The following is a 15,435-nucleotide window of genomic DNA, read 5'->3' on the forward strand; positions in this document are numbered from 1 at the left end:
TTCTCAGTGGGTTTGTTTTTTTTTTTTTTTTAAATATATTAAAATATGCGTATATACTCTGTAATACTACTAAACTAGAGCCTTATACCCCGTTCGTACCGAGCATTTCAATCTAGATTGTGAGCAAGGTCAGGGAGTATGTCTTGGTGCGATCTCTCTCGACCGTTTCAATCGAGGTTTAATCGCGATCGATTCAAGAGAGTTCTTGATCCAGTCATAAGAGAGATCCCAGAATGCCACGCGCGCGAGATAATACAAGATGGCTGTGGAACACGTGTCGGGCTATGGACAGGGAAAGAAAAAGTATAATGTATCTCGAGAGATGATGACACGTGTGTATTTCCAGAAGCGCCATTTCGCGGTAAAGATTACCCCTGCCTAAAAAAAACAAAATAAAAAAGGTCGACAGCCCTAAAATATTATCGTTACCTGCCCTTCACCCACGGCTCGTTACGTTCCAAGTATGCCACCGATTGTTAGATATACGGTTGCAAGAAAAGGTATTGTATTTATTTCTATTCAAAACTTCCATTTTATTTGTCGGTGATTGTCAGGGAAAAATTTTCTGCTAGCGAACCCCTTGTTAAATATTTCGAATATCACCACTGGGTATACTCGATGGAATTGTGGTTTTTGTACTGTCTAAGATTTTGTTAACATTGCTATTAATTTAATAAGGGATCCGACCTTCTTGGGTGGGTCGGGGACCGGATCAGTGGTGGATTGGCATACTATTTTCAAACTGTGGGTACTAAGATGGTCTTTTCTTTAACAAGCCTGTATTGGGTTTGGTCAGCCCACAATGGATGGGGGTGATGGTGAGAGATGAGGCTCAATAATTTTATATCCAGACGGACCACTCCGAAAAATTCCTGGAGTTGTTTGATTTGTGCAGATTTGATCTCGGGTTTCCCAGAGCAATAAACTGCCACTTTAAAAACCGTTCGGGTTTGTTTGTTTGTTTAATAGCAAGTTGGGCGTCTGTTTCTCTGGCTATTTCACCCCGTAGAATGTGTAAGCTCATTGGCTAATATTAGTAGTTGGATAAGTTTATTATGGTGGACGTAACGCGCGGGAATAACGCCTTCCGGGAGGTCTTTCAAGGGTAACGGGCTCCTATTTATTGTTACAGACGTGGAGAAAACCCGGAAAACGCCACTGGTCAGTCCATCCCGGAGAGGCGCGAACCTCACGATCGAACGCCCAGTGTTTAGGGATTGTCACTGGTCGGCCCACCTTTTGGGTGTTTTGTTTAAGTGTCCTCAGGACTAAAAAAACGTTTTAAAAAACCACAAATTTATCAAACTTTAAAATATTTTTTATTAAGCTGTTAATAAATTAATTAAAAATTAAAACAAAAGGCTTTTAATAAAAGTAAATCTTAAAATAAATTAAATTATTCAAATTTAGCTAATGAATCAATAAATTCACGTATCCGGTAGGCGTCGCTGTTCGGATCGCAAATCACCTGACTTGGATATCTGAAGGGTAGATCTGAGTCGTTTTCATCTTAGTTGTAAAAATTTTAAGTATTTATATACGATTTACACCTAGTTTTACAATATCCTCGATAATAATATAATGGCTAGTCAAACTCAAGGCATTCAGCAGCTATTAGCAGCCGAAAAGAGAGCTGCAGAAAAAGTGGCTGAAGCAAGAAAACGTAAGTCTTTTTTCCATTTATTTAAGTATAAATTATTAATAAATGTAAGATAAACGTGTTATTTACATGCATGAAATCATAAAGTTTGCAACTAATTAATGATTACAATTAAACTGCATTTAAATATTTACAATTGAAAATTAATTTTCAATTGTATTTATGTTTGCAGATTTTGTAATATAAATATATTATAAAATCTGAAATTTTATAAGGTTCATGTTTCTTTGATAATTTACATAACCCAAAACATATTTCACTATATATAATATGTCTATGTATGATGTATGCATATACCAGGGGTGGGCAAGCAAGAGTTCAGTGGGAGCCGCGATGTAGGTTTTGCAAAATGCATGGCAGCTGCAGTTCTGTACTGTCGTGGTGGATAGTATGGTAAGGCGCGCGAGTTTATTATATAATATAAATATAATATAAAACAAATATTGAATTTTTATAATAAACATATTTTCACAAAATTATAAAAATAAAATTGTAAAAATATTAATAAAAAACAGAAATTAACACTTTCAGCAAGAGCTGCACGTAACTCAAAAAGAACCGCATTTGCCCATGCCTGGTATATATCGTAAATATTTATACATGTATGTTTATAGATATGATTTGCTGGTTAATGTTACCCTTGGTGCCAAGATGGTGGCTCGTCTGATTCCAGCAAGGAAACAGTGGGACGCACATTCTAACCTAACCTAACCTAACCTATTCTAATAATTTTGGTTGCTAATAATTATGGTAATTTATTAGAATAGGTTAGGTTAGGTTAGAACGTGCGTCCCACTGTTTCCTTGCTTGAATCAGAGACGAGCCGCCATCTTGGCACCAAGGGTAACATTAACCGATTTGCTATATGTATGGCTTGCAGTTCCGTTCCCCAAATGCTGGGAGTTCGGTCGTGGGTTTGCACCTGGCTGGGACAGGTCAGCAGTGTGGAGTTTTGTGGGTTTTCTCCACGTCCGTAATGCCTGAATAGGGGCCAGTTACCTTTAAAAGACCTCCCGGAAGGCATCCCTTTAGGTAGATCACCCAAGTGTTGCATTGTCGTAACTTAAAACAAACAAATGCTATACATATACATTATACTGTATATGTATAGTGAATCATAGTTATTTGTATTAATAATAATAATTAAAAATTTTTATATAAAGTGTTAGTTTAATATCAATTTATTCTTGTTTTTAAGCATACATTTATTAAGGATCCTACATTATCATGGCGTAGTCTGGTTAAGCACATAGTTGAATGCACACTGCTGAGTCTCAGACACAAGTATTTCTCATAAGGGATTGTTATAATGCCCAAAGTTGAAATACAGTCATTGGTATTTCCCAATAGGGGTTAAATGTCAATATGTATAAGGTTGACAAAATATACAATTTTCAAAAAAATCACAAAAGCAATGAATAACTCAGATTACGTTCACTTGTAGCACTACATCACAACTAGGGATTGCAATCCAGCTGGATTTTTGCTGGACCACATCACTTCAGCTGGATCCAGTGCAGATGTATTTTTGGTGCAATAAAGTGTTATCTATCTATCTATCCAGCAATTTATGTTTTTTTTTTTTTTTTTTAAACACTTAAGAAACTTTTATTATGTAGACTGGTCACTTCTTACTAAAACTTCTTACACATTTAGGTAATAAACTTAACTTTGGTTCGGTTTGACACTTGAGATAGAGATAATTAACTTTAAATGTTTAGTTAGATTATAATTATAATGTAATCTTTAAGTTAAATAATACAAAGGTAATTCTTTTTTTTTTTTTTTTTTTTTTTTTTTATGAAATAAAAAGACAGTCGCTTCCAAAAAATAATTTTTAGTGGATCACCATTTATTTCCTTACATTGTTCAAGAATAAAAACTTTAGGACGACCCGACCTTCCTTTTTAGGCTTCACGGCCGCCCAGGAAACAATTCTATAAAACACAGGAAAAACTCCAATTAAAATTATAAAAATTTTCACAAATATTGGAAATGGTGACCTTACGACGTCTTGAGTTGCATCCATGACTTCCAGTCGGGATTTTCGGACCTTATATCCACTTGTAAATTTGCGCTGTAAAATGTAGATTATCTTGTCCTCCCTCTGGCGGCGAATTATTATTAAATTTTTTTAGTTTTAAATATTTCGCTGATGAAAATAATTCTTAAAACTAAAAAATTTAATAATAATTCGCCGCCAGAGGGAGGACAAGATAATCTACATTTTACAGCGCAAATTTACAAGTGGATATAAGGTCCGAAAATCCCGACTGGAAGTCATGGATGCAACTCAAGACGTCGTAAGGTCACCATTTCCAATATTTGTGAAAATTTTTATAATTTTAATTGGAGTTTTTCCTGTGTTTTATAGAATTGTTTCCTGGGCGGCCGTGAAGCCTAAAAAGGAAGGTCGGGTCGTCCAAAAGTTTTTATTCTTGAACAATGTAAGGAAATAAATGGTGATCCACTAAAAATTATTTTTTGGAAGCGACTGTCTTTTTATTTCATAAAAAAAAAAAAAAAATATTTTCATCCAGCGAAATTTTAAAACCAAAGGTAATTCTACTAATTAATTTATATTAATATATTATAATAATGTAAGGACAGATAATCAGTGGCTAAGTGGCTATCAGTCTTACCAGTTTTCTTATATAGGCTCTACATATCAGTCTGTAGTTATTTATAATTAATTTAACTATTTGTGTTAGTAAAGTAGTGAGTAATTAGTAGTAGCCTAGTGGTTAGTTATTATTATTACAATCATGAATCACATACATTGACATCATCATATATCTAAGATACTGATACTCATTAATTTAATTAACTATTTAACTAACTAGGTAGTTTCAGTTTCTCACTAATTTTCATAAAAAATTGCCTAGTTTAGCCCACTAACCACTTATAGAATAAAAGTTAAAAACTCTTAATTAATACAATTAGAGTAGAAGTTATAAAATATTAGTCTTGTGTTGAATAAAATATTTTAAAGGATTAAATAAAATTAAATCAATCACTTCTGTTATTTTTTTGACTTTTCTGGAAGTAGGATCTCAAGAAACAAATGGTATTGAGGGTGTTGTCTCCCATCCTACTTCTTAATGAATTTGCATATGTATCCCGCTGCAGAGAAGGTGCTTTCTGCCTCTACACTAGTTGGTTTCAGGGTCATCAAATAATCATAAATCGTTTCGTCACGTGATTCATTGATGTCACAACCGACTGTAAATTAGAATTATGCACCAGGAGTAGGAGAGGAGTTACTTATTTTATTTAGTGCGAAGACACTAAATAAAATAAGTAACTCCTCTTTGTAACTTTTTCCTCATAAGTAACTTTTTGCTCTCACTAAATACTTTATTTAGTGAGAGCAAAAAGTCAACTGGCAATTAGATCAGTAGAGGTAAAAGGGCGGGCGGTGCAGTATAGAAAGGGGGTGTAGCATGTGCCACACTGAATGGCAATGTCACTCTCACTGCTGAGCGATAGCGCACGTAGCACAGCGGCAACACTGACAACGTAGACTTTTGCGCCATTATTTAGAAAGTTAATTGGGTATTTGCGGATTCAGCAGGCTGAAGAATGTGCTGGATCCAGCTGGATTGCTAGATGAGGGATCCAGCAATTGCAATCCCTAATCACAACTAGCTGTGGGCACTTAATAACAGTTCTTAACAGTTAAGTAAGCCAGAATTAATACAGGCTCAGATGAATAAGACAGTATACATTCCATGCATATCCATGGGTAGCCAACACATATAGACAAATTAATAGAAGTGATGGCGAGAACAAGAGAACTCAGAGATGAATAGAGAATTAATACAATATGCTAGGAAATCGACAGAATCATAGACAAAACCATAAGTGTTAACCCTTTCCGATTTAAAGTTATACCCATAAATAAAGTGCACAATCAATACAATAAGCTAACTAATCTAATTATAAATAAGTTGGTTTGTAACAATGATAATTTGTTTAGCAAATCTTAAGAATGCATTGTAGACATTTTTGTCTCTCTGGATGTCAGATAACCGGCAAGGTCAATCCACACCAATCTCCTCTAATGCTAATCTGAATTATAACCTTACTCTCTCAAACATAACACAGTCAAACAAATAGTGTTTCGAACCATCAATAATATGGCACGTAGGGCATTCATTCGAAGTCCTACTAGTAAACCTGGCAAGATAACATGCAAATTTTCCATGATTGGAGAGCATTTGAGTTACATAGTAATTTGGTGAATACCATCTTAAATCATAAAATTGTTGTATATCAGGTATAAATTCATAAGTAATGTGATGTCTGTTTTCATTCCATTTATCTTGCCATGCACATATAGTATCTTCCCATAAAAACCTTCTTAGCGTGTATCGGCTGAGTTTATTATAATTGATTGGCAACGAGATGTTTTCTGCAGCCTGTTTGGCTAATAAATCTGCCCTTTCATATCCTATAGTTCCCTGGTGTGCACGAACCCAAGATACAACATATGTACAGGGAGACAAGTGTATCGTTCTTCTAATTTCTTTAGCAACTGGATGTAGTTTGATGCTGTTTATAATTTTAAGGGCAGACAAAGAATACATGTGTATATGGATTAGAGCGTTATGATACCTATCCTCGGACCAGGTAATTGCCAATTGTAAAGCAAGCATTTCTGCTTGGAATATAGTGCAGCACGAATCAAGTCGTATGGTTTGATTGTGAATTTCATTATTGTTAAGATATACAACAAAACTACATCCGACCATTTCATTTATTCTAGATCCATCAGTAAATATATCAATGTCTGCATGTTGGATGTTATTATCATTACAATAAATGTGGATATCTGAATGGGTTGTGTCTCGAAAGGGAAATGTCCATTCAACATCATCATGCGTTATGATACATACATGCACTCGTAATATATCTCTCCATTTAACTAGTAACTTACGTCGTTGAATAATAATCAGATCTAGAGGTGGTTTCTGCACAATCACTTGAAGACTTTGATTGTTTATAGTATGGAACACTTTAGTTATCAAAAGTAATGTACGTCTCTGATATAAGCTTCCTGTTTGTATGTACTTTAGATGTGGCCCATCCCCAGGTTCCGCATAGGTCATGATGGGGATGTATATACTTTCATAGATAATGGCCATTGCATTAGAGGAGAACCCCCAAGTTTTTGTAGTGACCTGTGCAAAAGCTTGCAGAATAAAACCAGTACGGTTTGTAATGGATTCGACATGCTTGTCCCAATTAAGTCGGAAGTCAATAACTACTACTAGATATTTTAAGGTCTTCTCTATTTTTACGGTTTTTTCTTTCATAGAAAGATGTAGTGGTCTTAAATATAGATTGATGTTGCCTGGTTTGTTAAAAACTATCCCTGTCGTTTTGACAGGGTTAAAATAAAACTTATGGTCTATCCCCCAGCTGTATATCCTTTGTATCAAAAGGTTACCTTTACTCTCCAGGTCCGCTCTAGAGCGACCACCTATCAACATCGTAACATCATCTGCGTATGCAGTTAAGTCTGTCTGCCCAAAATCTTGGGTAAGGAATCGATCAAATGTTATATTCTGCAGGGGTCCACAAACAGACCCCTACGGACATCCTTTGGATATAGATTTCCTCACATGGTGTTGTCTGTATTGTAATACCGCCACTCTATCTTGTAAGTAGTCTTGAATGTTATTAAAGATGTTTCGTGGATACTTGATCTGTTGCAATTGCAGTTTAATGAGTGACTACTAAGCATTATCAAATGCTTTTGATATATAAAGCAGATACATGCTCAGCAAATAATTAGTTTAATTCACCACACTACACTACACCTTTTATTTGTTGCTGAGATAGTTTTATTGAAAGAACTAACATTTTTGGCCTACTCAATATGCCATCCTCCGGCTTAACCTTTGAAAACAGAACATTGGCATTCCATTAAAAGAATACATTTGTTTAAAAATTCAAAGCATCAGTAACAAAAGAGACATGCATAAATGCAAGGGACCAGACAGCCTACCGACAGCTTGGAAATTTGTAGTCAAGAAATTTAACATGACCTCATAGTCTTGCCTTAGTTTATATTTACATTTTTCATCAATTATTCCTTAACAATTTGTTACTATGTTTATATAAAGAATCACCAGTAGATTTATTTTTATTTTTTTTATTTTTACTTCTTATTTTTGCTATTTTGATCTTATTGTATATTTATATTTGTATATATTATCTTGTTCTTCCTTTTTTCTGTTAATGATGCTTTGAATTTTTAAACAAATGTATTCCTTTAATGGAATGCCAATGTTCCATTTTTGAAGGTTAAGCCTGAGGATGGCCTATTGAGTAAGCTGAAAAATGTTAGTTCTTTCAATAAAACTATCTCAGCAACAAATAAAGGTGTAGTGTGGTGAATTAAGCTTTTGATATATCAAAACTAATCCCTAATACAGGTATACCTTGACTTACGTCGGTAATTGGTTCCAGGAGAGGCGACGTAAGTCGAATTTACTTGTGTAGGTACGACGTAAGTCAAAACTATGACTTACGTCGTAACTAAACGCCAATAATGGAGGAAACGCCAATAATGAGCACTTAAAGACCACTAAATAAGACGACAACACAGGAACACAGATGTTTTTGTGTTTTGTTCTCTAGGATTTATGATGATTATATTAACATTTACTGTAAATGTACATATTTTAATATGATTTTATGTGCTTTTAACGCTTTTCTAGTGATATTACGACTTCAATATTTGTGGCGGACGAATGTAAAGTCAAATAAAATGACTTAAACTTGATTTTTATTTTTCCGTATACTTTTTTGACAAACAACGTAAAATTGGGAACAACGTAAATCGAGAGGGACGCAAGTCGAGGTATACCTGTACATACTAAATACCGAACCTGTTACCGGTGTAATTTGCGTGAAAAATCTTCTTTCCACAAACGTTTTCGAGCTTTCCAAACAGCTCTTCTTCAGGTGGAGAAAAAAGTTCCGACGAAATACTTCGAAAAAAGACGAAAAAAGAACGTAGACATTTAAATAAAAACGGAATCTAAAAATAGAATGCAGATGTTTAAACAAAAATTACGGAACTCGCATATCAAACGAACATTAAGGTGGACATGCGCATTCGTGCGCCGATGTTGCTATTTATAGATCGTTGTTTATGAGGGCCTGCCACGCTATAGAAAGATTAATTTCATCCTTCCGATTTATACATGTGGTCCGATGGTTAGCCCTACAGATGGATATAGCTTCCCGCCATTTTAGTTGGTCCAGGTGGGGCGTAGTGTCGATGATGTCAGCTTTGTCGAACTCCGGTTCTATATCCGGATCAGATGCAAAGGTGGTTAGGGCCGTGGTGTACCGCCCGTGCCGAAGGTCCGCCTGATGTTCTTGCACTCTGGTATTTAAAGATCGCTTGGTTGAGCCGATATATACAAGGCTCTCGTTACATCTGTTATCTTTCAGCGGGATAGAGTACACGCCGGGAAGCCTGCCACGGACTGGAGTGCCTTTTTCATTTCTGAGGATGTCATAGATTGTCGGGCCTCTTCTATAGGCTATTTGTAGTTGTTGTTTTCCAGCGATCTCAGCGTATATCGCTTTAACATATGGGTTAAAGGTGACTGGGAGGCGTGTACGTTCATCCTGGTCAGTGTTGGTCCTCGTACGCGTAGTGGGTGCGTATTGTGAGCGTTGAAGTCGCTCAATTAGACGGTGTGCTAGACCATGGTAACCGTGCTTGGCTGCCATCCTCTTGATATAATTCAATTCGGTGTTGAGGGCTTGCGTGGTGGACGAGTGGGAAAAGGCCCTTTTAATCAAAGTATTAAATGCTGCAGCCTTGTAGGTGAATGGGTCAGATGAACCTACCGGTATGTATATAGGGTCGGCATAAGGTTTACGGTATACCGACGTGACGATGGCGGATCCTTCTACTTTAATGTTTATATCCAAAAAATGGACCTCAGTATTGCTAGATTGTTCCATTTCGAGCGTTAGGCCGTAGGGATTATCGTTAACGGTTTGTACGAAGTTAGAGATGTCAGGTATTGTCCTCCACATGATGAGGATGTCGTCCACATACCTCCTATAGAGTAAGATGTTCGGGAGGAACAGCGGAAGTATTTTTTGTTCCAGCTGCCTAAGGACCATTTCGCATAGGTCCCCAGATACTGGGCTACCCATGGGGACTCCTCTTTGCTGTTTGTAGACCTCTCCGTCGAACGCAAAGATAGAATTATAACAGATCAGATGGGCTAAGTCAATGACTTGGTGGTGTAATGCTTGATCTTGAGTCAAATTAAGTAAAATGTCCCTAAGGGAGCAAAAAGCTGGAGGAAGCTCCACCGACGGGTACATAGATTTAAAGTCTAGCACGGTAATATACTGCGGCGTCGAAGGCAGAACCCGGAGGAGGTGGATGAGCTCAACTGGGTTATCGATGGTGTATGGGTAGTCCTTGAGGTGGGGAGAAAGTAGGTTATGAATGGCTTTCTCCAATTTTCTTGTGGGAGCTCTGATTTTATCGACTATTGGACGTAATTGTTGGCCCATTTTGTGTGTTTTGGCAAATGCAAAAAGTCTTGGTGTGTCCGGGGAATCGACCACTACGTTGCCCAACGCAAGGCGTTTTGCCAATTTGGAATTTGCAAATCTCTTAACTTTATTTTGTATCTTGTCCACCATGTTCTCATTCTCCTTTTCGCATTGGGTGATATTGATGTATTCCCTTAAGCCTTGACGGTAGGTGCTGCGTCTCATGAGGACTAGCGTTTTAGATTTATCTGCCCTGGTGAGAATGATCCCGTTACGTTGCATCCACTCGCTTGTGCGTCTAAGTTTATTTCTCAGCTCGGTGACCTCAGGTTGTTCTTTAGTTTTCTTCATTCTTAGTGTGGCTAACCATCTGTAGTACTCTGACGTATTGGCAAGGGAGAATACTAGGCTAATTCCCATCCAAGAGCGTCTAAGTGCCAACCTAAAAAGACGCTACCATAAGAAACTGAACTGGATACTAAGATTCCAAGTACCAGAAAGACGACAACACCCTACGTTCCCGTTCGTTGTATGGGACAATCTTAAACCTCCTAAGTTCGTCATAGATGTATTGAAGCATGGTCCGACCTTTGCACCTCCGCCTCCTATAAGCGGATATAAGGACCTCATTCCAGACTTGGAACTCCTAGTAAAAAGCCTACCGGATACGCAAAAAGAGTACTACAGATGGTTAGCCACACTAAGAATGAAGAAAACTAAAGAACAACCTGAGGTCACCGAGCTGAGAAATAAACTTAGACGCACAAGCGAGTGGATGCAACGTAACGGGATCATTCTCACCAGGGCAGATAAATCTAAAACGCTAGTCCTCATGAGACGCAGCACCTACCGTCAAGGCTTAAGGGAATACATCAATATCACCCAATGCGAAAAGGAGAATGAGAACATGGTGGACAAGATACAAAATAAAGTTAAGAGATTTGCAAATTCCAAATTGGCAAAACGCCTTGCGTTGGGCAACGTAGTGGTCGATTCCCCGGACACACCAAGACTTTTTGCATTTGCCAAAACACACAAAATGGGCCAACAATTACGTCCAATAGTCGATAAAATCAGAGCTCCCACAAGAAAATTGGAGAAAGCCATTCATAACCTACTTTCTCCCCACCTCAAGGACTACCCATACACCATCGATAACCCAGTTGAGCTCATCCACCTCCTCCGGGTTCTGCCTTCGACGCCGCAGTATATTACCGTGCTAGACTTTAAATCTATGTACCCGTCGGTGGAGCTTCCTCCAGCTTTTTGCTCCCTTAGGGACATTTTACTTAATTTGACTCAAGATCAAGCATTACACCACCAAGTCATTGACTTAGCCCATCTGATCTGTTATAATTCTATCTTTGCGTTCGACGGAGAGGTCTACAAACAGCAAAGAGGAGTCCCCATGGGTAGCCCAGTATCTGGGGACCTATGCGAAATGGTCCTTAGGCAGCTGGAACAAAAAATACTTCCGCTGTTCCTCCCGAACATCTTACTCTATAGGAGGTATGTGGACGACATCCTCATCATGTGGAGGACAATACCTGACATCTCTAACTTCGTACAAACCGTTAACGATAATCCCTACGGCCTAACGCTCGAAATGGAACAATCTAGCAATACTGAGGTCCATTTTTTGGATATAAACATTAAAGTAGAAGGATCCGCCATCGTCACGTCGGTATACCGTAAACCTTATGCCGACCCTATATACATACCGGTAGGTTCATCTGACCCATTCACCTACAAGGCTGCAGCATTTAATACTTTGATTAAAAGGGCCTTTTCCCACTCGTCCACCACGCAAGCCCTCAACACCGAATTGAATTATATCAAGAGGATGGCAGCCAAGCACGGTTACCATGGTCTAGCACACCGTCTAATTGAGCGACTTCAACGCTCACAATACGCACCCACTACGCGTACGAGGACCAACACTGACCAGGATGAACGTACACGCCTCCCAGTCACCTTTAACCCATATGTTAAAGCGATATACGCTGAGATCGCTGGAAAACAACAACTACAAATAGCCTATAGAAGAGGCCCGACAATCTATGACATCCTCAGAAATGAAAAAGGCACTCCAGTCCGTGGCAGGCTTCCTGGCGTGTACTCTATCCCGCTGAAAGATAACAGATGTAACGAGAGCCTTGTATATATCGGCTCAACCAAGCGATCTTTAAATACCAGAGTGCAAGAACATCAGGCGGACCTTCGGCACGGGCGGTACACCACGGCCCTAACCACCTTTGCATCTGATCCGGATATAGAACCGGAGTTCGACAAAGCTGACATCATCGACACTACGCCCCACCTGGACCAACTAAAATGGCGGGAAGCTATATCCATCTGTAGGGCTAACCATCGGACCACATGTATAAATCGGAAGGATGAAATTAATCTTTCTATAGCGTGGCAGGCCCTCATAAACAACGATCTATAAATAGCAACATCGGCGCACGAATGCGCATGTCCACCTTAATGTTCGTTTGATATGCGAGTTCCGTAATTTTTGTTTAAACATCTGCATTCTATTTTTAGATTCCGTTTTTATTTAAATGTCTACGTTCTTTTTTCGTCTTTTTTCGAAGTATTTCGTCGGAACTTTTTTCTCCACCTGAAGAAGAGCTGTTTGGAAAGCTCGAAAACGTTTGTGGAAAGAAGATTTTTCACGCAAATTACACCGGTAACAGGTTCGGTATTTAGTATTTCATCCCCGGTGTCGGAGTGAGGAGTAATTTTACATACCTGTAGATATTTGTTGTTCTCATGCAGGTGTTTTGTTTTCTTGACCATATGCTCAATAGCATCTTCTGCCGTTCTTTGTGGCCAAAAGCCAAATTGGGCCTCATTGAGATATTTGTTTGTTTCAACAAACCAAGAAAGTCTACTAGTAATAAGTCTTTCCAATATTTTGCCCATTATTGATAATAAGGAGATAGGTCTTACATCATCTGAGGATCCAGGCTTTGGGACAGGGACAACCCTTGCAATCTTCCAGGAAACTGGAATTGGTCTACTGTCAGTGTACCGGAAATGTGCACCAGAACTGACCGCTGATCAAACATGATGCCTAGTTTGGGACCAATTTGGAAAAAAAGGGCTGCCACGTAGAATTCTTTGGGATACTACCACACTTGTCCACAGCCATCATTCCTCTGCAGACAGAAGTGGGATTCATCCGTAAACAATACGCAATGCCATTTGACAGTCCAGTTGCAATGATGACACCATGTCAGACATGCAGTTCTGTGTTGTGTGGTTAATGGCATCCTGATTGTTGGTTGCTGTGTTTGCATCTGACTTTATAGAATCTGATGTAAGTGGTTGGGTGGACACATGCACCTGTTGACTGCAACGTGCGGCTTTGGATGTCACATGCTGCCATGATGAACTGGTCCCAAGGGGTGTCTGTCCACTCTGTCATGCACCAATGTAATCCATTCCCTCTTCAGCACTTTTGCAGATATTCCTGCATCCATTGTGTCACACATTGCTGCATGGTACTTATGTCATGCCAACACATGGCATGATATGTGCTAATATATTGACAATAGTATACTAGTAGTTGCACATGTCCAAGCCAGTTCCCAGGTATGGAACTGGCCTGGTCATGGTGGGGGAGGTTAGCGGCGAGAGGCAACGGATATAGAGGATCTGAAGATCCCATCTTGGTCTCGGCTATTGATGGAGTCTTTAGACTTGCGCCTAAGGTTCCAGAGGTGTTAGAATATCATGGGCCTTGGGTCTGTGTACCAGGCCTTAATGAAGCTTGTTGCCTGTGTGCTGTGTCCCTATCCACAGCCTCCATCAGGATTTTTAATATCTTACTAAACTGGAACCTACTAAACCTCTGTTTGGGCAGACAACAACCAGAGCTGCAATTTGGCATAACGGCATGCAGACTCACATCAAAACAGAAGGGAGACTACAATATGGTTGAGGCATGCCAGCCTTTCTTAATGGTTTTGGCAATAAGAGGGCCAACATGGTCCCTCAGTAAGTCCAATTTCGGAGGATGGTCACTGTAACCACTACTAACTGAATTCCCAGGGAGGACTTGTCTTCATTTGAGATAAAAAGGAGTGTAGTTGATTGGACTTTGACGCAAGTTGATAGCCCTGCCAATAAAGAGCAAAAGCATCAGTGGGTGCCCCTTGTGGGGCTTCAGTTGACGGGCGATGCTGAAATGCAATAGGGATCCCTCCTGCTGTGCTAATCATGCAGCCCAGCTCAAGTCCCCCTGCCTTCGATTGAGCACCGCTCTCGTTGGCAGCAAGATGACCCCCTTCTCGCTGCACTTGTGGGCAAAGTTCCCAGTGTCTCCTGTAGGACTTGGGGATGCTGAATGCTGGATCTCCTGGATTCAAACACTGTGTTGGTTAGGGAACTGCAGCCTATGGATCTGACAATCCTAACCCTCTGAACTTGAGACACACTCATGAACTCCCCCATTCTTCTTGGTGGTGCGAGGTTGATGGTCGAATGCTAGAAAGGTGGCCGAATGCAGTCGATACTGCCTCAGCCTGTGGCAGCGCGAGGCGCACAAAACTTCTTCCACACGGTAAAAGAGAAGCAGTCCTAGTAGGGATAAGGAGGCAGCCCAAGTCAAGCAACCAGCTGGCTGGGGTGACCAAGCCAATTAAATTGGCAGCTGTCGAACCACTTGTGGGGAGGCTCTTAAATGCTTACTCCGATGCCTGGAAGGATGTGGGATGCCCGTTGGGTGGAGCCTCAACCACTTTTCCTTTATTTTTATTGATTATGGCTGAACAAAAGGGTAACATGCATGTGACTCTACGCTCTGAAACTTGTAAAGCTGAGAATCCCAAGCTAATGGGAATTTAAAAGGAGTCTAGAAGTAATGGAGAGGGAGGAAGTGGTGCTTCTAGCACTGCATCCAAAAAGCGGCAGTCCCCGTAAGAAGTGGAACACTAGCAAAAAGAACAAAGCTGCAAAGGTGGGATTGCAGCCAGTGGTTGTTATTGAAAGGGCTGAGCAGATCGTAGATCTGCCTTCAACTCATGCCCAGAAGAGGCTGATGTCATTGCCTCAGGGGAGGAAGTTGTGGCTGATAACACAGTGGCCACAAGAAGTGAGTGAGTGATGCATTGACATGTGCACATAGAAGAGGATGCACCTTCAGATGCTGTTCCTTCTGGGGGAGTGGTGACTCCCTCAGTGTTCTCCTCCTGTTCCCCCAGTCGAAGAGTGTCCAGCCATGGCTG

At 39.6% G+C, this 15,435-nt stretch overlaps 1 protein-coding gene and 1 long non-coding RNA gene across 3 annotated transcripts in view; both read left to right on the forward strand.

The window, feature by feature from the left end:
• The first annotated feature begins 1,449 nt into the window (after positions 1–1,449).
• LOC136975998 (V-type proton ATPase subunit G-like) overlaps positions 1,450–15,435 on the forward strand; it is a 99,743-nt gene continuing 85,757 nt past the window's right edge. For both annotated transcript variants that reach the window (XR_010880857.1, XM_067271201.1), the window contains exon 1: positions 1,450–1,663. Coding sequence is in view for 1 of the 2 variants with exons in the window: in XM_067271201.1 (XP_067127302.1) it covers positions 1,582–1,663 (82 nt within the window). In the remaining variant the exon portion in view is untranslated. The remainder of the gene's footprint in view (positions 1,664–15,435) is intronic.
• On the forward strand, positions 3,923–4,140 carry LOC136976041 (uncharacterized). The gene is made up of 2 exons (XR_010880868.1): positions 3,923–3,963; positions 4,035–4,140. It is a non-coding gene; the product is annotated as an uncharacterized lncRNA (long non-coding RNA).

The sequence above is a fragment of the Centruroides vittatus genome, unplaced genomic scaffold (genome assembly GCF_030686945.1).
Source record: "Centruroides vittatus isolate TY-2023 unplaced genomic scaffold, ASM3068694v2 contig_392, whole genome shotgun sequence".
Classification (NCBI taxonomy): Eukaryota; Metazoa; Arthropoda; class Arachnida; order Scorpiones; family Buthidae; genus Centruroides; species Centruroides vittatus.